General features: G+C 48.8%; 5 protein-coding genes; 3 read left to right on the top strand and 2 right to left on the bottom strand.

Annotated features, from left to right (window-relative positions):
- Window positions 1–424: 424 nt before the first annotated feature.
- FFUJ_00585 (uncharacterized protein) lies at window positions 425–1,175 on the bottom strand (the record flags this gene model as incomplete). XM_023573130.1 has 2 exons in its annotated part: window positions 425–486; window positions 542–1,175. The coding sequence occupies 2 exons, from the start codon at window positions 1,173–1,175 to the stop codon at window positions 425–427; spliced, it is 696 nt and encodes a 231-aa protein (XP_023424905.1).
- Window positions 1,176–10,883: 9,708 nt separating this feature from the next.
- Window positions 10,884–13,462, top strand: FFUJ_00586 (related to zinc finger protein SFP1; the record flags this gene model as incomplete). XM_023573128.1 has 5 exons in its annotated part: window positions 10,884–11,671; window positions 12,027–13,025; window positions 13,092–13,272; window positions 13,333–13,390; window positions 13,452–13,462. The coding sequence occupies 5 exons, from the start codon at window positions 10,884–10,886 to the stop codon at window positions 13,460–13,462; spliced, it is 2,037 nt and encodes a 678-aa protein (XP_023425532.1).
- Window positions 13,463–15,160: 1,698 nt separating this feature from the next.
- On the bottom strand, window positions 15,161–17,539 carry FFUJ_00587 (related to ral2 protein; the record flags this gene model as incomplete). XM_023573127.1 has 3 exons in its annotated part: window positions 15,161–16,082; window positions 16,140–17,070; window positions 17,119–17,539. 3 exons carry the CDS (start codon window positions 17,537–17,539, stop codon window positions 15,161–15,163), a joined length of 2,274 nt encoding a protein of 757 aa, XP_023424904.1.
- Window positions 17,540–18,401: 862 nt separating this feature from the next.
- FFUJ_00588 (related to cell cycle protein p55cdc) lies at window positions 18,402–20,261 on the top strand (the record flags this gene model as incomplete). XM_023573126.1 has 2 exons in its annotated part: window positions 18,402–20,088; window positions 20,140–20,261. 2 exons carry the CDS (start codon window positions 18,402–18,404, stop codon window positions 20,259–20,261), a joined length of 1,809 nt encoding a protein of 602 aa, XP_023424903.1.
- Window positions 20,262–22,968: 2,707 nt separating this feature from the next.
- FFUJ_00589 (probable class I alpha-mannosidase) lies at window positions 22,969–24,795 on the top strand (the record flags this gene model as incomplete). Its single annotated transcript, XM_023573125.1, has 1 exon — window positions 22,969–24,795. The coding sequence occupies one exon, from the start codon at window positions 22,969–22,971 to the stop codon at window positions 24,793–24,795; it is 1,827 nt and encodes a 608-aa protein (XP_023424902.1).
- Between the last annotated feature and the right edge of the window lie 802 nt (window positions 24,796–25,597).

Genomic DNA, 25,597 nt, shown 5'->3' with positions numbered 1-25,597 from the left:
CTTAATATGTCCTCTTTATATATGTACGCTTGAGATAACGATGCTTGCTTGATTCTTGCTGTCATGGCTACATATGATACATTGGATGCAATTCAAACCCCAGCCAAACATGTTCCAGACCAATTTTAAGAGGTTGTAACTCCAAAGAACAATCCCACCCGCTCTATGCGCATAGAAAAGACAAACACAAAGGCAGTTTTGTTTCAATGACTGTCCCAGTTGATAATAGCCACTTCCTTTCCATCCCGGCTCATTGGCTCATAAACTTCGGTTTGTTGATAACAAATATACAATTTCCCATTTCCTCCGACGTATGGCGACCTGTGCTCGGCGTAGTATTAATGATGAATTTGAAGGTAATTTGTATCGAGGAATGGTTTTTGTAGAGTTGATTTTGTCGTAATAAGAAGACAACATGTTTATTTTAAGCCTTGTTCTCAGCTTGCTTCTTAGCGGCCAATCGTCGCTCCTCAGCAGCGACCATATCTGTCAGCCCAGTTAGTCACAAAACGTTTTCTGCAAGATCTCAAATGCAACTTACCCTTCCAGAGGTCTTGGCCCTCATACTCCTCCTTGTGGATCTTCTTCTCGATGAGTCGCTTGTGCTCTGGGTCCTCGGGGTCGACGACCATGACGGTCTGCCAGCGACCCTCACCCTTCTTGGCGTCGTTCATCTCAAAGACAGCTGAGATGATGAGAACCGCGAGGGTCAGACCCTGAGCATACACACGGGCCTGTACGACCTTGTTGGCTGTGTTCATGGGCGAACGGCTCACGAGCGCGAATGCGACACCCATGGATGCGAGCCATGAGACAAATACGATAGAGTAGCGGTTCTCCTTGCCGTACTCCATGAAGCGCTCCCAGGTCGTCTGGTTCTCGCGAACAATCTGCTGGGCGCGCTGGGTCTGGTCCTCATAAAAGTTCATGGGGTTCTGCTTCTTCTGGAAATCCATGGACCAGCGATCGGCGTTGATAATGGCGCCAAATGTGCCGGCGGATGTGACGAGGAACGTTCTGAAGGGGATTGTGAGACCGCGGAAAGCAGGGTATCGCCTTGAAGCAAACATGACACCTCCAACACCAACAGCGAGACCAAGGCCACCTCCGATGAGACCGCCCTTGACGACAGCTGAGTAGTGCGCCTCCTCTTCTTCCTTTGTGAGAATCTTCATGATTGCGATTTAGGGTTTGACTGAGATTGAGGGGAAAGACGGTCGTGGGAGAGGCTGCGAATTTGTAGAGATGGGATTTCTCTCAGGGCGCAATAGTTTACGGTGTTTTGTTTTCAGCCCGGGCGAAGGTGGTGGTATGATAAGAAACCGAACGAGGTGGGTTGCAGCGTGGTTTAAGCCCAGGGTGGGTCAACTGAGAGGATGCTGAGTTTCAGTACCTGGAAGATGTCGTAAACGTGAGGTGAGGTTGATGTTCTAGTGTCGTGATAAATTCGTCAAGTTTTCGATCTGGGGGGAAATGGCGTTTTCTGTAATTGATGAGTATCTTAGATCCCCTCTTACTTATCCTCTTGTATATAAATGGCAAACAAATTTTCATGGCCGATCGTACCGTTTTTCTTGCATGACGGTAGATGATGTCAGTTTCTTCCGAACTCGTCCGGCGCAAACAGTCACCGAACTATGCCCGAGTCGCCGAATGGGCTTCGAATTCAAACGGAACTGCTTGTAAGTAGAGAACTCCGAGGATATGCTACAGCGAGAGATGGGTTTGGGACAATCTTTGCCAATATTCGAGTGAATTGAGCGATCTGATTGCTAATATTACAGAGCTGAGTATCGGCTGCCCCGGAAGCAAACCCGCAATCTCTTGTTGTAATGCAAACCATGCCATCTTCGAAGTGTCTTTCGTACAGAGCCATGATAGATGGCAAACCAGACGAACGGCCGACCACTGCTCTCCATCTCCAGCGGTTTACGTCCCTGCATCGCCCGCGAGAGCCCTAAAAAGGCATGGCAGCACATAGTATCTTAAATATCAAGCAAAGCTCAGTTGTGCCGCAGAATGCCGTGGCTAGCTTCCAAAAGCAGCGGCAATGATGGCGGCGTTCTGCGGTGAAAGCGGCATAACAATGTTCAATTGTGGAAACGCGATGCCGCACTCAATCCGATCTCATGACGCTAAACCTCCACCCTACACAATGAACCAGAGGTCTTCAAGATCATTTAATCAACCCGCGGTTGGCATCTCGGCATCACCTTTGAAGTCCTGACGTCAAACAAGATCTCTACCGGTAAGCAACGACTTTGGTTTTCGCCAACTCTCGGGCCATCGGGCAATGCCAGGTTCTACGGGTTACTGGCGTTCCTAACTCGGGATGCTTATGTGAGGTCGCCGTCTAGATCCGCATCTGGATGAGCCACACGGTTTTGTCTCGCCTCATGTCTCGCTTCACGCCAGGTCGGAGCGCCCCGAGAAACGAAACGCCTCATGGCCTGACATAGGGAATGTTCCGGGAATGATGAGCCCTTGATCATTGGCAATCCTTGGTCAGTTATGATTGGCTAGTAGCAGTATATGCCACTTTACTTACCTACCCGGGACCGATTTGCCATTCTATGGTCTCAAGGTAAAGTGCAAAGCTGATCTGTCGACTCTCGAACGATAGTCAGCCGAGTAAAAAGAGATTGTCTCGGTAAATACGGTAAACCCCATTTGATTTATCAAAAACAGCCAAGCATGTGTCGACGTTTTCGAATGAGGTATGTTGACATGCAGCATATTCGAATCTATTGGTATCATATAAGTCCAGAATGGGACTATTGAGTGATATTGTCCGCATCAACCCTCTCATTTCTGGTCCACGCACCTCAAGAATTCGATTAATTTGTCACAAATACATGATAAATATGCGGACCAGAAGTCTCGAGTACCAGCTCCAATTGAGCTTACTATGTCGTGCCTACTACGCAATGCTCTACATGTGTATCAACTATCATCGGATAGCATTGAAACACTTATAACTCCCTAATCTCACCTAAGTAGGTAAAGCTTGGTAGTATATTTATGGAAAGAGACAGAAGAAAAGGACAACTTTGGTCCTACCATGAACGTAATGGCAACTCAAGCGGCTTAGGACTGGCCCATATTCGCACACTCAACCTAAGTGTTCACCATCTCTTCACATCTGTCCTAGACTGGATACCATGCCACACTCGTGTATTTGCGAATCATATCGGTTCAATATGTAGGACAGGCCTCGTGATCGGACCCTAATAAGAGGATTATACTATCGAGTCAAGACCAGACCAGGAGTAACTCCACCACTGCAAAGTGAGTTCATTGAGGGCCCTAGGCAGCTATTCAGGGCTAGTGGCTAGAGATAAATACTTTCTGAAACCAGTGTATCCATGATGACTTCGACATTCGATGATGACTTTGCTCAAACCCAAGGCTTCTGGGGCTGAAGATAGACCAGAACAATCCTCATACCATGTTCTGCTATCCTTCAAACGAGACCAATACCATATCGTGCCCTGCATACGATGAGCTGATACTCCAGAATCTTTGATCAATGTACCAAAGAAGGACACAATTGTAGCTTCAGACTAGGCTCCTTCGGTATACACCCTCTCTTGACCTCGGCAGCCTTTCTTTGGGCAAGATCTGCGATGCTGGAGTTTGTGATCCGATCTTATCTGAAAGACTGAAAGAACACTAACATGTCCATCCTAAGCCTCCCGCCTATGTACTACCTCACCTCGCTTGGATGCATGGCATCACAACTAGCCGCCCCCAGTAGATCACACCAAGCCACGTTACTGACGGGCTGACCAGGGTGGGCAGTTGCATTCTGAAGCATTGATGGCATTTCGACTTACCGACTCGTGCGATTACTATAATCCCCTCGTTGAGTCAGGCCTGGGACCGACATATCCTGATGTAATTGCCTGCCGGTATCGTATCGCCCTGCTTGAAATGGCTCCCAGGTGTGCTGATCTACAAATATCCTTAGCTTGCAGGTTCCCTCTGGGCACTATAATGACATCACTTCTTTTCATAGTGGAATTTCAAGAACCCGATGCTTTCGGGGACCATTCAGTTACACGCGGAGGCTATCATTACGATGTCAAGCTGTTATCGATTTGCGCCATCCCCATGTTCAATGTCAAAAGCAATGCGAGGTCGGAGAACCATACTTGGAGCGATGACCGGCAATGACGTCGGTTATACCTGGGAGCAATCACTCGAACTCCAGCTAAGTAAGTATCCTTGCTATCTGCAATGAGTCCGAAGTTGCTGAAAGCCTCATCACCTACATCAAGACTGTTTATTAAGGCAACATGGCAGAATAAATAATTGCAAAACACGGGAGTACCGTATTCTGAACGACGACCAAACAGTATACACAAAACATTCAGAGATGGTTGTCCAAGTATGGTCTGCAAGCAGTTCAACTGAGTCGTTGCTGTCGGATCCTGATTTCTGTGGTATCTAGAAGTGAACTGGAGCTCCAACGTTGATCTGTGGAGATTGACTTCCGTCACTCAACGGCAGCAAAGCCTTGATCGAAAGCTAAGCCTGCGGGTTGATGCTCAACAAGGAATCCCTCCCTACAAGACACTTGGCACTATCGAGCCTCGTTGTTCTCTCGCTGCATCTATGGCTTCCATCCGCAACTGACACCGATATTTGGATCACAAGATCAGTGGTTTCAATGGCGCTGCTGAAGCGCAACTGAAGGGCAGACATGTTGAAGCTAAACCTTTTAAGTCAACGAAAGCATTTGGGCATTCTTGCATGGAAGCCAAGTCCAAGAACTTTTTAGTCAGGACCCGTTACCTAGCCATGCTTTATTAGCTCAATCCACATGAAAGGCAACGGCGTTGTGTGGTGCCTCACATGTCGAGGAATCAGAACGAAGATGATTACGATGCCGCTGACAATTGAGACTTCTGTGTGGAATGGAAGTTAGGCGATTGACCCAATGACAGTTCGAAAGGAGCTAGCCCCCTTCAACCTTCGGCCGGACCTGAGGGGTCACTGGTCTCGGCGGAAGACCTGGCATGGTCGCTGCGTGAAGTGGTGCTAGATCTGTGTTGTCGCAGGGCTCATAAGTTCATTTATTAGCTTGTGGAATAAGTGGCGGCTGAAAACCCACGACGGGATCTCGGGGATATTCACATGGTGAACCTAATACCCGCCCAGACATCCCGTTCTGCGCCCATGTGGGCTTGGGTTAAGCGGCTCAACGAATGAATTGTCGTCCCTCTGGCGGCCATGGGACGGAGTATTAGTTGTAGAGCAGCCGAAGATACCTTTAGTTTGTCGGAAAGAAAGCCAAATATGGCGGTCTTCCTGAGTGCTTGGATGTGAACTTGTGACTTAGGTAGTCAACAATGTTCTGACTCGAAGCTCGGTATACGCCGCTGATCTAGAACCAGCATTTCCGTCCAAAGTCAATTTCAGCTGTAATTGAATCAAGGTTGAGGCCTCGCAGACGTCGTTCCTTGAAAAGTGATCACGATACAACTTTTACCATTCGAACAACTGGGAATCGGCGTCATCAAAATACAACTTTGTGTCATTCATTATATGACAAGAACCACCAGCCATCTGCTTGGAAAGACCCTGGCTGCATTTTGTTGTGCAGGATGCCAACTTGGGGACGATCGGCCGGGACTTGACAGCATTGAAGGTTGACAGCGGCACCAGTTTCCCGGACCAGGCCATTGCTGGACTGTTATCCGACAATACCTGGAATCTTAGTGGCTTGAATCAAGTGCGCATATGGAAAGTTCTAATCAAATGCTGGTACATTGTCGAACCACGGAATTTCCGTCAAGGTACTTTGCTTGTCTGTAGATTCCATGCTCCCACGGAAAGCTTCGATAGTGTCGGAAATGCTGCAAAGTTCTAGTCTAAGTAATTCGTATGTAGGTAAGGCTGGAGCTCACAGATCGATTACTGACCTATGTTAACGGTAATGGTAACTTCGGCGAAGCGTTGAGATGGATTGGGTCGTCTTCATGTGATGGCATTCCTGGGGTTATTCCTGAAATTGAGACAGGCAGCAGTGATGCTCGTGATTCGAATGCTACCATGAGGGAAGGCGCAACCGTCGTCGTCTCTATCTGCCGACCCTGGATCCTGGTTGTGAATAGGTACCGTTGTCACATTGGCATTGGAGCCAGTTTAGGATCTATCACATCCCCACGTCAAGCCATTGCCGGGACGCACATTCATTCATGACAATGTAACGAGATCTCGTTTTCGACTCGCGCTTACCACTCAATTGGGTCTATCTGGCATTGGTCTGTCTGTGCCTGAAAGCAGTGACATTGGCATTGACCTCGAGCTGTCAGAAGGTCACCAAGCACCACACAGCACATTGATGCCACGTTGTTGGCGTTACTGTCCAAGCTCAGACAAGAGTCATGAGCTTTGACATGATGCATAAAGACGTGCAGTGATTACTTGCGTAAACGGAAATTAGATCGTTGACGTTGCATCAGAGCGTTGCGCTACATCTACATCGACATCTCGGCCGGGATATCAGAGTTTGGCCTAATGCACCCCTTGAGGAACAAGAAAACTTCTGGCGCTGAATTAGGGCGTCAAAATGAATCGGTCTAAAGCCTCGGTATCGAATGAATAAGCTTGCCTAGGTCTTTTCATCACCTAGATCAAGGGTCCCAAGTTTACTTGCATCCCCTTGGCACCACTCCCAGAACCCATGCATGCTCTGACGTAAAGACTCTGCACAGTCCAGGTCAACCCGAGTCGTGAAACCACAACCCAAAACAGGAATGATATTCCCCTCCAGAAGCCAATTGTACCCATCGATCAGGTAAATACTTTGCACTAGTCAAAAGGTGGTGATTTTTGGAGTTGTTAAATGGCCCAAGCGAAGCCATCAGATTGTCAGCCAACGAGCGGCTGCCTAGATGTCATTAATGACTATCTCACTGCCTTGATCGAATACTTCACCTCGGGGGTGGTTCCGCCGACGGCACCTAGGCATAGATTGTAACCTTCTATGAGGTAGCTTCACAAGGCCTCTAGTACGGCACCTTTATCTCGAGGAGGCTGGAAGCGTGCGTTTAGCGGCCGACTCTTAAGGCTGATCATCTGTGGATATACAACTCGACATTCAACGAGAGGAGTTTCTCAATTATGGATACGCGAGTTGAACCCACCGACGAGACGATTTGTTCTATCCCGGACGGCAGTTCTTCTCCATTATCTCCTCTGATCACGATCTTCTTACCTGACTCAAGACAGCTGTCCGTCAACCCGGGACAATGCGACATAGGGACACAGGCAGGGAACTTTGCGATCACCTCTCAGCCAACGAAAAGGGCATGTTCTTATGTCGATATCATTTTACCTGTTAAACTTGTAATACTTGACGCAATGCACGATCTATTCTCTTGGTCCCTGAGACGGATGTAAAGTTGACGGTTAGCAGCCCTGGTAGCCCCTCTCACAGCAACAGTACAAGTCTGATTCCAACTCTCAGACAAGGTCAGGACCGTTTGTGGTCTCAATGCCCATTTGCCATTGCTCTACAGACACGAAGCCCTTCTTCTGGTAGACTTCTATCGCTGTCTGAAATTTCCAATCCTACGAGAGACGCTCGCGGACCGATATGGCTCAAACCAGGAGGTATTGGTCCGCTGTTAATTCCATGTCTGCATGTCTTACAGTTCAGCCTTGCAGTCTTGGAAGGGTGATACTAAACCGAGTCTAGACTAGATGTCACTGCCTGTGCGTTTACAGATGCTGATCATTGAACATGGAAATCGTTTTCCTGATGGTCCACGATGCAATCGGGCATCTTGCTTCCTAACGAGACCTAGCAATCTCTCAATCTCGTAGTGTGGTGTAGCTAGCACGATAGTTTTGCTAGAGTTTGATACGACACTGAAACTGCCTTATTGGCAAATGCGTAGTTCACTATGTCTTGGCCAAATACGAGTGGATCCAACCAACTTGTTTAGCAGCCATCTCCACCAGAAGTCTGATTTAATATTGATTGAGTGTCTAACAAGGAGCTTAACAGACCGAGGTCTTTGTCGGCATTTGAGACCAGTAATAATCTATGGGAGGGCACTAACATGCCACGTTTTGTGGCTTGATGAGTGGGAACCGTTTCCCTCTTGTCTTTGTATCTTTAATTGACGCCAGAATTGACTTGATCAGCCATATCCACTTCTCCGGCCACGATCAATCAGACTTTGGAATTGGGACTGGATTCTTGCTGTTCTGAGCTAGGACATGCTTTTCCTGAAGATCATATGAAGACCTGCGGTGTATCGACGCGCTTGCCGCAGCTTCCGCATGAATCTCATGTAACTCGTAAGCTGGGATCTAGTCATCGAACAGGTTCATACACATTAGCGCCGTGAGGCCCGAATATGTAGTGTTGAGCAGCGTTGCAACGGTAGGACCAGGTATAGCTGGAACTCGTGGGTCAAGGGACTAGTGGCCCATGTGTACCATTTGTTGAGCCTCGACTTGGCAACTTTATGGTATGTAGGTAGCACCCATGTATAACAAGAGACTGTCGTGTAGCCCGGCTCCTTGATGTAGTGAGAGACGGCGTTGATTATGCTTTTCAAGTGTCAAGCAATTCTGTAAATGATTCAAAACCGATGCCGTAATCTAAAGAGATTTCCTCAAACTATCCATACATATTGCCATTTTCGTTTGCAGGACAGCTCTATTCCACGAGATGCACTCACTAACTACTCAATCCCTAAAATCCACTCTGTGCCGCACCTTTCCATCCCGGATAGACTATTCCGGTGTAAGAGAAACACTACAAATATCATTCTAGTCAGTTCGAGGCGTATTAGGTACTCATATTGTTGGATAAAGGGGTTTGAGGAGACACCGCGTTGAATATAGTGTTTGTCGTGTGCGTTGGCCTCAACTAAATGCCTACCCACACAACCTGGCTAGGGGAGGAGAGAAAACTCAGGACCTTGATCCTGAATGACAAAAAGACTTAGGCAGCTTAGCATAAGTTTAAGCTATCTTTTACTAATTTTATTTTAACACCCTATATGAAGGTCTGGCGTTTTGTTGCTCCCCGAGGCCTGGTGCAAGGGCTTGCTGCTCTGGCATTAGTACAGGATGAAGGATGTATATCCAGGTTGGAGCCCCCCGCACCAGCTGATGTTTTTTTGCTCATTCTCGGTAATTCCCCCTCCGCCCTTTGTGAACCCCTGATCCTTGATCCTACTGATTGGCTGTCATGTTTCGTTTTGCGATTCAAATACCATGAACCTTGCATCATCACTTGCTCTTTTACCTTTACTCTAAGGGACTTATCGTGCTCCCGCCCTTGTTGCCCCGAGAACTTTATAAGCTTAGAAAGTGTAAAGATAATCGAGAACAGGATCAAATACGGTGTCACATATCAACCGTTGATCAGTTTAGACAATGAATGCGTGGGTTAAGTACATCGTTATATGGTATGAACCATCTCAGTAGTATCAACTACAAGTCTGGAACCCAAGTGTCTGCTGGAGAAACTTAACCAAGGAATTGGCGATAATCCCTTGATCATCTCTTATCTGTACTAGGAAAAAGGTTGCGGTAAGTTACTTTTGCTAGAGGCGTAGTGGTTGTGTGGGCATCTGAGAGCGGCCCTGTCGTATCTTCGTCATATCTCTTTCGAATCTTGAGTATGTAACGATATGATGCTATATTACAGAGCATCCAATCGAGGAGACGCCTTGTGGTGACTTATTAGGACTAACCACTGTTCGTTTTCCATATCTGTAGGCATACCGTTGGGTTTATTTCATGCTCAATTTCATCGTCAGTTTGGGTTCATGTCGATATCCTTTTCACTTCATCTACACATCACCGACCCGTCCACCCCAACCCTTCAGACTGGTCAGTTTGCAGTGTTCTTTTGCTGGCACTGCTTGTCAGATCACCCTTTCGACGTCCCCCGAAGAAACTGAATCGTCAGGAATTACTTCACACAGCAACTGCTTGTACGTTATTAAGTTGTCATCGATTTATACCTTCAACAACACACCATCGGATAGGTCGCAGCGACGCGGCCTGAGTCAACAATAAGGTTTCCCCAAGTGAAATTTGACTTCCATTTGAGAACCTCGTTCGCGGCACAGATATCACCACACTTAGCACAGCTGCCTACCCAGAAGCCTCAAAAAAGAGAGCCTACCTAGTCATCGATGCGTGGCTGCGTGGGAGTCCTCGCATAAGTTACTTGGGTTGACCGCTCAAAGCTTACCAAAGACTCAATCCAGCGCGGGGCCGCAGACAGACCCTTCTATTTCACAACCTTTCAAGTGAAGAGACATCCCGAAAGCCAAATTGCCCTGCCCTTCGATCACTATAAACCTTCTCGCCTTTTGGAGTATGTACTAGAAGTACATAGGTATCCTGCCCCTCGAACAAGCTTGCTGGTCGATTTATCACACTCCCACCAAAGAACCCAGAACAGCACACACTAAGACCATACAGCGGTTAGTGAGTGACTGGGATCCCTGGACAGCATCACGCCAAGCCCAGTCTAACCCATCCCGTCTTGGACGAAACCGTCCACAACACAGAAACACCTGGGAATAGCACCTTTCCTGACCTGACCTGGTGTGATTGGACATCGGTACCTGGATCTCTCCTACCATCTCGCGCTCACCTCAGGTACTTTCTTGGTATTGGCAGGTGGATGACACCAACCTACACGCACCTCCTGCTGTTGTCTTCTCCCAGCTTACTTAGGTAGTAAGGTAGGCCTTTGCAGGCTGCCTCGCTATCTCGACCTTACCTAGGGTCCTCCCAGTCCTTTGTCGATACCACCTTTATACTTCTCTCCACCTTCATCTTCAGAAACATCACAGCACCTTAATATCATCAGATTTACCATTCATATTTCATTCGACATGGGGAAGTTGTTCGGCAGCTTGTTCCAGAAGCCAGACGACACTGTGGGAACCCAGGAGCCGCGTGCATCTACCTCCACCAAGAGTACCAGGATGCAGGATCCTACAAACGCCATTCGCTCATCAGGTCTCGCCCCCTCGGCCGCAGTCTCCGCCGCCACCGCCAACGCCAACAGCAACGACGGTGCCTGTGACTCGAGCGCCCATGCCCACTTCGCCGCCGCCGTTACTTATAACCCTGACTCTCCAGGGTCGCTCATCAACTCGGGCTCAAGCTCGCTGACGCAGTCGCCGTCGCCCCAGCCCGAGACCCCTACCACGGGCCATTTTCTGCCTGGCGCTCACGCTAACTTTGCTTCTAAATCCGTTGTTCCAGCCGCTGCCTCGGTGCTGTCGAGTACTATTACTACCGCTAAAGCTGCTGCCCCCCAACTCTCCATCGGCGACTTTGATCCTTGTATTCCCACCAACACTTCCTTCGACCTCACCGAAGAGTTCCAAATCGTTGATACCAACTCTCACATCAGCAATCGCGACATTGCCGTTCAGCCATTCGACTATACACTTGCTGAGGACACCGAAATCACCATGACTACCGGGCCATCCCTCGACCCTTCTATGGGCCGCCGGGACTCATTTGTCAGCGCTGGCCCTAAGCCCATATCGATGAACAATCCCAATCGTGGTGATAATGCGAACCGCAATAGAAGAGAGTCCCTTGCTGGCAGCCTTATGGGAGGTGGCATGAGCTGGGGAGGCATGTCTTTTGGTAGTTTTGTTAGAGACGAGTAAGTCACCTTACTGCATACTTTTATCCTCCATCATCATGCTGTTCTTGAAACATTGCCCTCGTTTTGGCTCCGTGGCCGAGCGGTCACTTTCTGTCACGATCAGGCTTCTTTTGCTTGCTTTGAGCTGAACCCTGTTCCGCTTGATCAAACCAAAATGGGTTGTAGCACGAAACCTCAACTTATCTGCGACTGTCATCGCTTGCGAAGACGACTGATCATGTATTGTGGCAAGCCATTTCTAAGCTTCGGGCCCCATTCTTGCCCTGCGACAGCCCACATGCGTCAGAAACTGATCATGCCCAATGCTTCATCGCACTTGAGGTTTCGGTTTACTAACATCGTGGTCCTATAGTATTATGATGGCAGGCACATCGCCTTTCGGAACTCACCAGTCTCCTTCCTTTCACTCGTCTTCCTATCTCCCCAAGTTGGAGGCCAACTTCATGCGAGATTTCACCTGCTGCGGAAAGATCCTGCCTAATCTCCACGACTTGCTGCAACATTACGAGGAAGCCCACACGCAACCCAGCCCGAATACAGCCCGAAATAATGCCTTTTCTCAATTTTCTCAGTTGGGGCTGCCTAACGCCCCTCGGATGTCGATGTCTCGATCCGGGTCGGCCGCGCCAGGCGGCAGTTCCCTTGCGACGAACCAACTTGGACAACATAACCGCGGCCAGCAGACGCCCCATGATGCGCATGGAGGCTCTGCAATTGCGTCAAACCTGAATGATGAGATGGATGCTGTTGCAGATATGGAAATGGACGATGCTGTTGGCACAATGGAGATGGACGATAGCCAGCGAATGACCCAGACGAGACAACTTTTCGGTCAGCAGCAGAGGCCCGAGCTGAATATGAACACCTCTGGTCTTACGCAGGGCTTACGGACCTCTCAGCCACCCACTCCCGCTGCCGCCAGCTTTGGCCTACAGAACAACCCCACAGTCTCGTCCGTCAACACACCTACTCTTACGACCCAAGGACAAGTACCACATACCCAGCAAGTCGATATGGAGGAAGACCTACCAGGTATGCCTATGGGTGGCAACACGAACGATATTGGCGATATGAGCTTTGGCGGAAACCAGAACAATAGTGATTCGAACTTTTGCATAAACGATCCTGGGAAACACCTTTTCAGCTCCACTGGTGCTTTCCCTGCTGCCAACCGTTCCATCCAGGCACAATTGCAACAGCTGGGCATTAACCAAGCCCAGTTGAACGATCCACAGGCCAATAAGATTCTTATGCAGCGTTTACAGAGCATGATGATGCCTGAAGAGCACAAGCCGTTCAAATGTCCAGTTATTGGCTGCGAAAAGGCATACAAAAACCAGAACGGTTTGAAGTAAGTTCTGACCCATAGCGTTCGATTTTATCTTGATCCTGAATTTGCTTGCTAACTTGTTTTCAGATACCACAAAACTCATGGCCATCAAACCCAACAACTTCACGAGAATGGAGACGGTACCTTTTCTATCGTCAACCCAGAGACTAGTGCCCCTTACCCCGGAACATTGGGAATGGAGAAGGAGAAGCCTTTTAGCTGTGAAACATGCGGCAAACGATACAAAAACTTGAATGGACTGAAATACGTAAGTTTGGTCACGAAATTTTAGTTTTCAATTCCATTACATGCTAACATTTTCCGACAGCATAAGGCTCATTCCCTTCCTTGCAATCCTGACTTCAAGCTTCAGGCTCTTGCAGCAGGTATGAACTTACCGGGAATAGGAGAAGATCAAATGATGCAATAGTACTGCACGATGTCAAGACTTTGAGTAAGAGCGCTGCAGGGAGTGAAACTGCTACATTTCCGAGCGACGCCTTGGATCCCAGATGAATCCAGTGCGATGCTAGTACGAACTCTCGACACTTTCCGGCATACTATATTGAGTTTATATGCACTATCAGTATATCTTTATCGCCAATACCCCCGGTCCGGACATTGCATTCTGTCTTGTACCCGGATTTTCAACATCCTACCTCAGCGTCAACGATCCGTAATTAAACGGCCTGAACTCTCAACCACTGGGGAAAGGCACATCACTTTTCTTAAGTCCGCTATCCAACTGCACGCAAAAGTTCAGTGTTTGACCTCGGTTTCTGCAACTGTTATATCACTTAAGATGGACATGCCGTGTGTTGGAAAATCTTGTGGTTGGGTACGCGTTAGCTGGATCTACTGATACTCGATGTCTAATTCGAGTCAGACGCCTTTGCTGATATGCTGGCTGGCCTGGCACGTGGAAATGGGTTGTTTTCTTTATCTTTTTCCTGCTTTCTGGTATTTTTATTAAAAGTTGATAAGAGGTCCTTAGATGTTAGGTTGGGAAAGATGGCATTTACATGGTGCCCTGGAAATTTGGGCGGTTTTCCCCTTTGTTTTGTTTGAGACGGCGATGCATGATCACACTTGTTTTTGACTACTGCTGTTGTTCAGTTGACTATTGTTGGTAAAGCAATTACCATCATCTTGTGCTGACATTATATTAAAAGCGAGGATGGCTGGAATCGGTCGAACAATGAAAAGCGAGGTTATAGACTGGACAGCTTCGCCTGCCCTTAAGTGAATAGTATTGTTTTTGAGGTTCCATCACCAACATTAAGATGTTACTGAGCACTAACTAGTAGAAGAAATCAAGGACATGTTGATGCTGCTAGTCAATGATTCTAATTGCTCTTGGCTGCAATAGTGCATTGACCAGACAAGTGATTCTTTTCTCAAACATCAGCATCACGGCCCATATTGAAATGAGAACCACCCATCGGCTGAACCCGCTAAACGTAGTGAGTAGACACCGAACGGTTGCCACGCTCTAGATTTCTGGAAGAGGTTGCGAGGGCCTGGGAGACTATGGGAGGTCAGGACCTTGATCCTAAATGACAAAAAGACTTAGGTAACATAGCATAAGTTTAGCCCGAGTTTAGGATACCCTTTGCCGAGTTTATTTTGACAGCCTCTATTAAGGTCTGCTGTTTTCTTGCTCCCCGAAGGGAGACAAATGTATGGGACGAGATCAGACAGAGCAAACAGGGATAAGGGGTATCGTGTATTTGACAGATTTATCTGATTTTACAAGACCATAGCGTACAACTAGTTCGCTGTGCAGATACAAAACGCCTCGCAATGCGTGAGAAGCCAACTTGAACAAAGAATAGGAAGCAACAGTCGTTCACACCCCAATGGACAGAAACTCTATAATATAGGCATTGCACGATGCAGATGCATAATGGGCGGCCCTATACCTGCGGAACATTTCCCGAAGCGTCGCTATGCTTCTTACCGGCCATCCTGCAGCCGAATGCGAAGTAGAAAAGCCAGGTGGACTTGATCAGGGCCAGAAAGAGGGTGCCGATTCCGGATGGCATCGAGCAAACCGGAGACTTTGCGATATGAACAAGTTGCTGAGGTTTACAGGACACAGGGTATGGAACCTTGGGCCAGTCACCAGGACAACAGCAATTGTACATGCAAGTATTTCATGTCATCTCCATGCCATCGTCGTCATCGGCTTCAGACTCGATCATATGGGTTTGGTTACTGCTTATGCTCCCCTTACGAGCATCGTGTCCCATGTTATCGTTCATGCCGCCCCATTCGAGTTCTTCTCCACCGATGATACGTCCTTCCATGTCGATTTCTTGCGAAAGCTCGACGAGTGCAGTGCGCGGCAAACGAAGGAAGCCCTGGGTCCGGACAATACGGCCCCAGTGGGTCATGCAGAATCCTGCGGCGCGTTTGCGCAGCCACTCTTCATTAGCGAGCCCTGCACAGTACCATATGATACAAGCATGGTCGACATCGAGTTCTTTGGCAAGTCTATTGACACAGAGCAGGCGAAGATGAGGGATATTGTAGATATTGGACATTACCAGAAGGCCTGCCACATCAGAGAGCGCCGTGGTTGCGTCACTATCATTGTCTGAGGTACCACGGATGCTATCTGTGTATAGGTAGTAGAGAAAGGCCTTGACTACACTGTAAGGCTCGGGGATGTGCATCTTTTTGGTGTGAAACTCAGCCATCTGGGCGTTGTAAAGACGCGCAAAGTGTGGCCAACGCGCTTGGAGAATGAGCTTGTGAACATGAATAGGTTGTGAGGTCGGCGCGTCTGCTGAGAGCCAGCTCTCGTTTCGCGGTGTTGTCTCATCATTTCGAATCAGACCGGAGCTGAGAGCCTCGTCGTCCTCGTAATCACCAGCCAGCGCAGTAACGACAAAATCAGTTCCGCTGCCTGTCTCGGGTGGCTGGTTGAAGAGCTTCGCTAGATCTGAACCTAATCCTTTAGAAGGTTGATCCACGGCTCTTGTCATCGCAGATGGCCTTGACTCTACCCTTGGTTCTGGTGTCAAATTATCACCCAGGAAGCCATATCGTCGCAGGTCAATTTCCATAATATCGCTGTCAAATCATGTCATGTCAGCCATAGCATCAGGTTTGGAGATAGAACCGGCCTACCTAAGATATTCTTCATAGCCGTTGGGCCCTATGTCGCCCGGAGCAGGGTCAGTTGGGCATCCCAGTAACCAGGATTTGGTGCCATCCTCATTCATACAGCAGTAATGCCACCTGTAACCCGCTTTGAAGATCTCCCGCCCTCCAGCAAGCTTCGTCCAGCGAAGCGTACCAAGGTCCAGGGCTGACAAAGAACACTCTCTCGATGTGAGAGTCGCCGCAGGTGTGACAAGATCGAGAAGAGTACCCGAAGAGTAGGCATGAAAGTGAAGACCCGAGCCCTGAGAGGGAATCGAGGGACCAGACATGAATTTGAGAGCAGATATAGACCCTGGGGCCACAGGCGCGTATGTCTTCATTTGAATTGACGGCGGGTTGACCTGGGCTGTGCGAGAATTGGCGGCGTAGCCAGAAGCCCCTACGACAGGAGCCTGGGCCATGGTGTATGGAGGTCGAGGAGAGCTACTAGCTCGAGTAGACAGAGAACCTCGATCGAAGATGCCTATTTGAGGTCGAGAATCAAATTGCGGATTTCCTTTCAGATCTAACCACCACAAATCGCTGATCTTGTCCATGTCCTCACTCAGACCTCCAAACACCCAGACTCGGTCGCCCCAGATGTAAGCCGAGTGATCGAAACGACCAACAAAACGCCAAGACTTAGACCAGGTAAAGGTTTTCAGATCGAGGTAACAAATGTCATCTAAAACATAGTTGTTCTGGCCAGTTATGCCACCAATGATGAAGAGCTTGTCCTCATGTAAGACAGCAGCATGTCTCGCTCTACCTTTCGGGATCGGGCCTGAGACTTGTGGCTGAGTCCAGTGGGCAGTCTTGAGGTCAAAGACAATAAGGTCCGAGAGGTATGTTCGATGCTCGTTCTCGCCGCCAAAGACTAAGAGTTTGTTTCCCTGATACAAAGTCGCAGTGTGTCCTAGACAATATTAGCATCTGTGACGCGGTGGTTTTCTGTGTAGCTCACCCATCCGAACTCCTGGAATATCACCATAGTTGTCGACAAGACTCCATTGATGGCTGACGAGGTCCAGCCTCAGCACGTGATTATAAACCTCATCGGTATACTGGTCGAACCCTCCAAAAGCATATATTTGATTATTCCCACAATACGTCACTGAAGCATTTACTAGGCAAGCGGGTCTCTGGCCTAGCGTGCGGGTGACTTTGGGTCGGTATCCATCGGCGACGCTGCGACCCTTTGCAGGGGAATTGGGCATGATGTAGGTATTGTTAGACGACGAAGTGGCCGAAGGCGGCGTCGGCGTCGGTTGCAGCGAATTCGAGGTCGACGAAGTCTGGTTGACAGCGCCCAAGGCCTGCGTTGTTCCGACGACAGGGGTAGGCCCGCCAAAGATAGATTGTCCGGGGGTTGAAGGTTGAGCCATGGCTTAAATTGTAAATTCGACGAGCGATCAGTGGCGTTGGCTGCACATCTCACAACGTCGTGCTGCCGTTGAAACTGGGCGGTCGGAGAAAAGGAGGGACAAAGGCTGAGCACAAGAAGCGAGTACAATGAATAAGTCACGTACGTCCTCGAGGTTGAGCCGTCCGTCGGGTCGGTGAAGAAAGTGGATGTGAGAGTGGATGGTGTTAAATGCGGCCGGTGATGCAACAGACAAAGAGAAAAAGTCCCCCTGCTCTTTTGGAGCCGCGTCTACTGTAAGAGAAATTTGGTCATCGCGCCAGGCAAGGATGAGGCTGATAAGGCGTTGTGGTCTCGTAATCTAATTGGCTCGTCTACGTTGGCAGGGTCGCGGAACGGGAGCAACTCAGCTCCGACTACTGGTTTAGTGGTTGCCCGGCCAGAAGCTCGGAGGGGCATAAGTAAATAAAAGGTAACCGTCATGAGCTGCAGCTTGTGAGTAATTCTCTCCTCATGATCACCATCTACAACTCGCTCCCCTCCTCAAACCCTTTGATTCTTCGCTATAGCCTCGTGCTCTTTTGCGAACCTCTCTCCCAACGCTTCTTACAAGAAATTTCAAAGCTTGCTAGATCCTATCGCCAAGGCCATTTGATCGCCCCCCAACTTCGTTATATCTTTGTGAAGACAGCCTCGATTTTTATCGATCATTGATCTCAGTACAGGTATACCAACTACTAGGAGGACCTCATTGGACCTCATTCGATAGCATCAAGGCTCGATATACAATCCAGCTTTGGTCACTCGTCTAGAGCTCCACTTACACGCTCTTCGGCTATCTCTACCTTGTTTGATACACAGGTCATCCTATCCCAAAATTCATAATGGCTTCTGTAGCATTGTCGACGCCTGTCAAGTCCCATAAGGGACTTTTCTCAGCCCGTACCGCCGGTGGGCGCATGCCTTTGACTCCCTCCCCCCGCCAACAGTCATCCACCACGAACGTCCCTGTCAACCTGAACTCTTCCCCATTTACTCCCGAAAGACAGTCCAGCAATGAGTTCAGGCCATCCGGGCGCTCTACATATGGTGGCAACCTCATGTCTCACCTTGCTCGATCTACTACAAAGTCCTCTCACCGTGACTCCCCCAAGTCCAACATCGCCCGTGGTGTTCAGACTCCCCGGAAGGCTCTTGAGCTTGGTGTCTCTGATTTTACCCTCACTGGCACTGGCAACACCACCAAGACCCCTTCAAGCACAAAGTCCAAGAAGAGCCTCCGCTCCAAGACTGCTAAGACTACTCTGAACTATGGTGGCGACCGATTTATCCCCAACCGTGGCGCAAGCTCTGCCATTTCCAACGCTGGCTCTGGCAAGCTCGATCTTGCCGATAGGCAACGACCTAAGAGCAGCAGCTCCGAGAGCTCTACTGTTCTTTCTACTGCTGCTGACGAAGCCCTGGCTGCTCTCGAGAGCCTCAACATCAACGATGATGAGCCTGACAACTATTCTCGACCCTCCCCTAACACCGTGGCTTACCAAGATTCTCTTGCCAACGCTTGTGGTGTCAGCCTAAACACTCGCATCCTCGAGTTCAAGCCTGCTGCCCCCGAGTCTTCCAAGCCAATTGACCTGCGACAACAGTACAACCGCCCCCTCAAGTCTACTACTTCCAGCTCCGCCCAGCTCCGCCGCCGCATTGCTACTGCCCCTGAGCGTGTCCTTGATGCTCCTGGCCTCGTTGACGACTACTACCTCAACCTTCTCGACTGGAGCTCGGGCAACCAGGTCGCTATCGGTCTTGAGCGCAATGTCTACGTCTGGTCTGCCGATGAAGGTAGTGTTAGCTGTCTCCTTGAGACCACTCCTGACACATATGTTAGCAGCGTCAAGTGGTCTGGTGATGGCGCCTATGTCAGTGTTGGTATGGGAACTGGCGAGGTCCAGATCTGGGACGTTGCAGAGGGCCAGAAGATTCGAAGCATGTTCGGCCATGATACACGTGTTGGTGTCATGGGATGGAACAAGCACCTTCTCTCTACTGGTGCTCGTAGCGGTCTTGTCTACAACCACGACGTTCGCATTGCCGAGCACAAGGTTGCTGAGCTCGTCTCCCACACATCCGAGGTTTGCGGCCTTGAGTGGCGCTCTGATGGCGCACAGCTCGCTACTGGCGGCAACGACAACCTCGTCTCCATCTGGGATGCCCGATCTCTGTCCGTTCCCAAGTTCACCAAGACCAACCACAAGGCCGCTGTCAAGGCCCTCTCTTGGTGCCCTTGGAACATGAACCTCCTTGCTACTGGTGGTGGCTCTTACGACCGTCACATTCACTTCTGGAATTCCACCTCGGGTGCTCGCGTCAACAGCATCGACACTGGTTCTCAGGTTACTTCTCTTCGCTGGAGCCCCCACCACCGCGAGATCGTCAGCTCAAGCGGTTTCCCCGACAACTCTCTCAGCATCTGGAGTTACCCCACCCTTGTCCGTACTGTTGAGATCCCCGCCCACGAGAGCCGAGTCCTCCACAGCTGCCTGAGCCCTGACGGCCAGATGCTTGCAACAGCTGGTAAGTTCACATGCTCAGACCTTAACTAGCAGTATGCTAACAAACCCCTAGCTGCCGACGAGAGTCTCAAGTTCTGGAAGATCTTCGAGAAGAAGGCTGGTGCCACCGCTGGCATTGGTGCCTCTGGCGCGTCGAGCAAGGCCTCCATGGCCAAGCAGATGACCATCCGATAAGTGCCAGTACCCATTGGACCACGGTAGGTATGACCTTTCACTAGTATCTGGGTCTCTGTATTTGAAGCACGGAGTTGGGGTGTCCGCCTGCCCTTCTGCTCGTGGTATGAAAGTGCTTCTCCACGCAGAGACGAATGAAACGGAATGGTCATGAAATTACGATAGACGCAACATTGCATTACAACGCTCTTGGAAGTTCTGAGTATGAAGTCGCCTTCATGGTGGACTTTCTGTGTTAATTGTAGGCGTTTGGGATCTGGTTTTATGCATGAGATAGGGTAGGAATTGGAATTAAAATGGAATTGAAACGAAATTAAAAATGCCATGAGCAGTATTTAAACTCGTTGAACGTCAGATACTCTTTTGACTGTCATTGTACTCCGTAGTGCAAGGCCGATTTGATCATGTGATAGTAAGCACCTCGGCGCCCACTATGGCCGAGTGTCTTACCACTGAACCCCCTTGTAGCCTCCTACGGCCATGCTGATGTGAGTTCCATATATAAGATCAAGTTAACAGGCAAGGAATAAGTCAACACCACGGATCCAGTCGACCCCCCTCTCATACAGTTATCTTAACTAGTAATAAGTGACTTCGTTGCCTTTCTTGTTACGGCACCTGCAAAGTCTCTCCTTCTGACTAGCCGTTGAGATTCTTCCAAATTCTCACTAATCACCGGCTGACTGCGAGACGGTAGATTAAGGTTACGGCAACTTGCCAAGTATGTAGGATTAGGCCAGTGATTTCTTTCTTATTGCTCACGAGAATCATTTTGTAGTCTCTATCTTACTGGTAATCATTGAGAACTGTCGTAGCCGTGGGGTCTTTAGTTCCAAATTTGTTTCTTTGTGGGCACCTTTTATACTTTATTTCTATATTTCTGGATAGCGAGACGCTTCATACACCACCAGTGGCTTGTCCCAAGCGGCACCATTATAGCTTATACGGGCAGGCCCATGCTGTAGCTCGTCCAAACAAGTATACCTTGTCTAAAATAGTGAAATGGGGGACGTCAAACAAGGATCCGGCCAGCAAGCGTGTATCTTGAATAGGGTCCAAGCGGCAGGTTTGGGATCAAATGGACCTACGCATCTAATACTAGTTCGCTATAGGTAGGTACTGTATTCTTTGGTACTTTTGATCAAAGCTTACTTGTAGTCACATCTGGCTGGACAGTTCAACCCATATTGTCACAAATCAATCAACCAGATAAAGGTTGGTAGCTAAGAGTTCAGCATACACTCTAGTTATTGTAGAGACGTAGAAGTAATAATCTATAGACATTCGCTTATCTCAAATCAAGTAGTGAAAGTATTAAGTGCTGAAAGAACATCTGCTTGAATGTCAGACGAAACAGACTCAGCAGCTTTGAACAACTTCTGGGTCATAATGAAGTGACTGCCATGGAATGGCCTGCTCTACGGCTGGTCTCTACAAAGTCGAGTCCGGCATATCTACGTAAGGTAGCTTAAGATGGTATGACGGAATCAGCAACTCAAGGCCATCTCAGACAATGTTATTCATTCTCGAGCTGGTGTACTTGGTCGTGCCAGTTGACATGAATTATTTCCAGCTTTACAGGGCCAAGTAATACAAGGGCTCATTTGTATACAGTGCAAGAGAATGATGGAGAATATACCTTTACAATGAAATGCAACTAGCCTGAAGTTTCTTGCTCACCACATTACATGTTCATGACAAGTATTAGGACCATTATCGTGTAGCTTATGCCTTGAAGCCTTAGGCCTAGAATGTGTACAATTCATGGAAAAGATTCTGCCATCTATTTCCTAACCCTTGGAGCCCGGAAGGTAGATGGCCAAGGGTTCATAAGTTCCTCCACGAAGTCAGTTTTATATGGAGTGCGGCTCACATAGCCACCCCCCCTGTTAAGCTCGTCTTTGTTTGCTCCGATGGGTGTCATGCAGATCGAAGGATTGTGCTACCCGAACAAGGGCTGTTAAGCTCCGTATTCTCACTGCCGAGGATGAACACATGTCTCCGGTTCCATCGAAAAAAAGGTCCTAAGGGGAAACAATAACTACCGGATGAAGAAAGAATTTGACATGCCTCACTTTGAAAAAATGTGAAAGAAAAAACGACAAAAGATCCTGCAAGGAACAGCAGAGTCACATTTTAACCACGGCAGAAGTAGAGCAACAGAACCCACTCCTCAGAAAAGTATTTTACAGTCCTGTAGTGGAGGGAATTTCAATAAGAGTATCATATAGTTTGCTGAACCAGTTTCATTCTCGGGCAGTTGATTTTGTGGATGATGTTTATCGGGCGCTTACACAATCGACACTGTATCTAGAAGCATTTTCAGCGCAGGCTCATACAGTGTTCGGAGACAACTTAACTGTGTGTTGGTCCTGTTGGTAGTGTTGCTCACATTTGGTCGAATTTCGCCGAGCTAAAGCAATGTACCCTCTACCTGAATCAAGGTATAAGATACATACCGCCATTGCTTGGCGGGGCAAATTGCATGGTACAAATGCCAAGCTGTTTTATTACCAACCTCAGCGCGTCAAATCAAAGATAAGGTAAGACAAAGACCCTCGGATAAGATTAGTTTCTCTCAGGTATCTCTACCTCACCCTTACCTCACCAAAGAAAGAGGAGAGAGACAATTCTCTTTGCAACATCTCGAAACCCTCTTTCACTGTTCCTTTCGACGCTCAACGCGGTACGGGCCCATATTTCTACCATGCTCATCCGCAGTCGAGGTCTCGTTTTAGTTTGCGGCCTGTTGACAGTGTTCCTCTTCTGCTATTGGGCTGGGAGGACCCCTGAATACGTTGGACCCCGATATGGACACGGCCCTTACAACCACAACCAGAAGCACGGCTGGCCCGTAAAGACTTCGCTGTGGAGGCAAGACCGGGATGACAACTATTACTGGAACACTGTCAAAGTCAATTATCCTCACTCCGCCTTCCAACCGCTGCCCACTTCTCCTCCTGTCACCTATCCCAAGGTCCAAGCCACGTTCCCTGAATTCTCCATTAGTACTGCTGAACTGCGACGCGAGCGTCAACAAGCTGTCAAGGCGATCTTCACAAGATGTTGGAATTCTTACAGAAAACATGCCTGGATGGCAGACGAGCTCAGTCCCGTCTCGGCTGGCCAGGCAAATCCATTCGGCGGCTGGGCTGCTACCCTTGTTGACTCCCTCGATACCCTTTGGATCATGGATATGCACCAAGAGTTCTACGAAGCCGTGGATGCAGTCGACAAGATTGACTTCACAGCCACAGATCTCAAAGAAGTCAATATATTTGAGACTACTATTCGTTATCTCGGTGGCTTTCTCGCTGCCTTTGAGCTTAGTGAGGATATGCGTTTGCTTCGTAAGGCAGCCCAGGTTGGTGAAATGATTTACAAGGCTTTCGACACACCCAACCACATGCCTGTCTTGCGTTGGAATTTTCACGCTGCCGGGGAGGGCAAGAATCAGATTGCCGGCGCCGGTGTCCTTGTTGCAGAGATCGGAAGCTTGTGTATCGAGCTCACACGCCTCTCGCAACTCACGGGAGATCCCAAGTGGTTTGACGCCTCACAAACTATCATGGATCTCCTAGCGGCACAGCAAGATTCGACTATGCTCCCTGGACAGTGGCCTCTCATTGTGGATGCAAAGAGCCAGATCTTTAACCAAGGATCCGTTTTCACTCTCGGTGCAATGGCTGACAGCGTGTACGAATACTTGCCCAAGATGGCTGCACTAACAGGTGGGCAACTGCCTGTTTATCAGACCATGTATGAAAAGGCCGCGGATACAGCATTGGAACACAATTTGTTTCGACCGATGACGCCTGAGAACAAGGATATTCTCATATCGGGACAAATTCATGCCAAAGACAAAGGTGGAAAGATACAGTTGGAACTTGAGAGCCAGGGACAGCATCTAGTCTGTTTCCTCGGAGGCATGCTGGCATTAGGTGGGCGACTCTTCAACCGCCAGCAGGACGTCGACGCTGCAGCCAAACTTACCAATGGCTGCATCTACACCTATGAAGCATTTCCTCATGGCATCATGCCCGAGACCTTCTACATGGTTCCCTGTGACTCCAAGGAGCATTGCCCATGGGACGAAAAGCTGTGGAAACAAGGTGTCCTCAAGCAGGCAAAGATCAAAGAGGGCGAGACAGCACAGGCGGATGCCATTATCAAAGACGAGCATCTTCCCGGTGGGTTTACTCATATTCCTGATCGCCGATATATCCTGCGCCCAGAGGCCATTGAGAGTGTTTTCATGATGTACCGTGTCACCGGCGAGAACGAGTATACTGAGCACGCCTGGACCATGTTCAAATCGATTGAAGAAGTGACCAAGACAGAGCTGGCCAATACAGCTGTATGGGATGTTACTGTTACAGAGGAGAAACCCCGCGCTGTGGACTCAATGGAGTCCTTCTGGATGGGTGAAACTCTCAAGTACTTCTATCTCATTTTTAGTGACCCGGAGCTGATCAGTCTGGATGAATACGTATTTAATACTGAGGCGCACCCACTGAGACGGCTGGTGGCATGAAGTTTCTGTTGAGGATGGATGTCAAGATAGATACACAACACATAAATGAGTATGAAAAACAGACGAATGATTCATTGAGTAAAGAAACGACAGGACATCTTTATGTTTCTAAGCATGGAGGAAATAGTGAATATAAGGCCGGGTGAATGGTGCATGTTGCATGGCACTCCTGATATCTCGGTGCGGTTTGCATTTGACGCCAGAGCTCACCAAGGATGTTGCTGGAGTGAAGGAGACATCCCCACAGGTGCAAGAATTCTTAGGCCAGCTTCACTTAGGTCGTAGGTAAAGCTTAAAATTAGGTAGCATGTATTTCATGTCACAACTATTCCAATCCACTTCCACCCCGAGGTCTACTTACCTACGAGTTTGATATCATCTGAGATGTTACAATAATAGAGAGATGGGTCGCAGTGAGGTACCTAGGTTACATTCATTCTCAATCACCTCAGCCCTGTGAGCGGAGTCTCTCAGTGGGCTGGAGAGCCCAGTGGCCGCTAAGATTTGGAGTGCTGAGTCAGCCTAGCTAGCAGTTGATGAAACAGAAATCTCCCAGAGGCTACCAACTCTCCCCACTGCACATCACATCACAAAGCCGCACAACACCCCGACCTGGCACAAGACCCTCTTCGGTATTTTGCATCCGTGTGACGCAGTAAATTAATTGATATTGATTTGTCTCTTGCTTTTTCTGATACTTCGTCAGAAGCGTCTTCGCTTCGCGTTGCAGTTGATATCAATTCTTTCATCGTTTAAGAGTCTCCCCAAGCTAGGCGCATCGCATCGCCGTGGCTAAGTGCTG

This window comes from Fusarium fujikuroi, chromosome FFUJ_chr01 (assembly GCF_900079805.1).
Source record: "Fusarium fujikuroi IMI 58289 draft genome, chromosome FFUJ_chr01".
NCBI classification, from domain to species: Eukaryota; Fungi; Ascomycota; class Sordariomycetes; order Hypocreales; family Nectriaceae; genus Fusarium; species Fusarium fujikuroi.
Note: the sequence above shows the minus strand (reverse complement) of the source record. Positions and strands in the feature narration are given on the sequence as shown.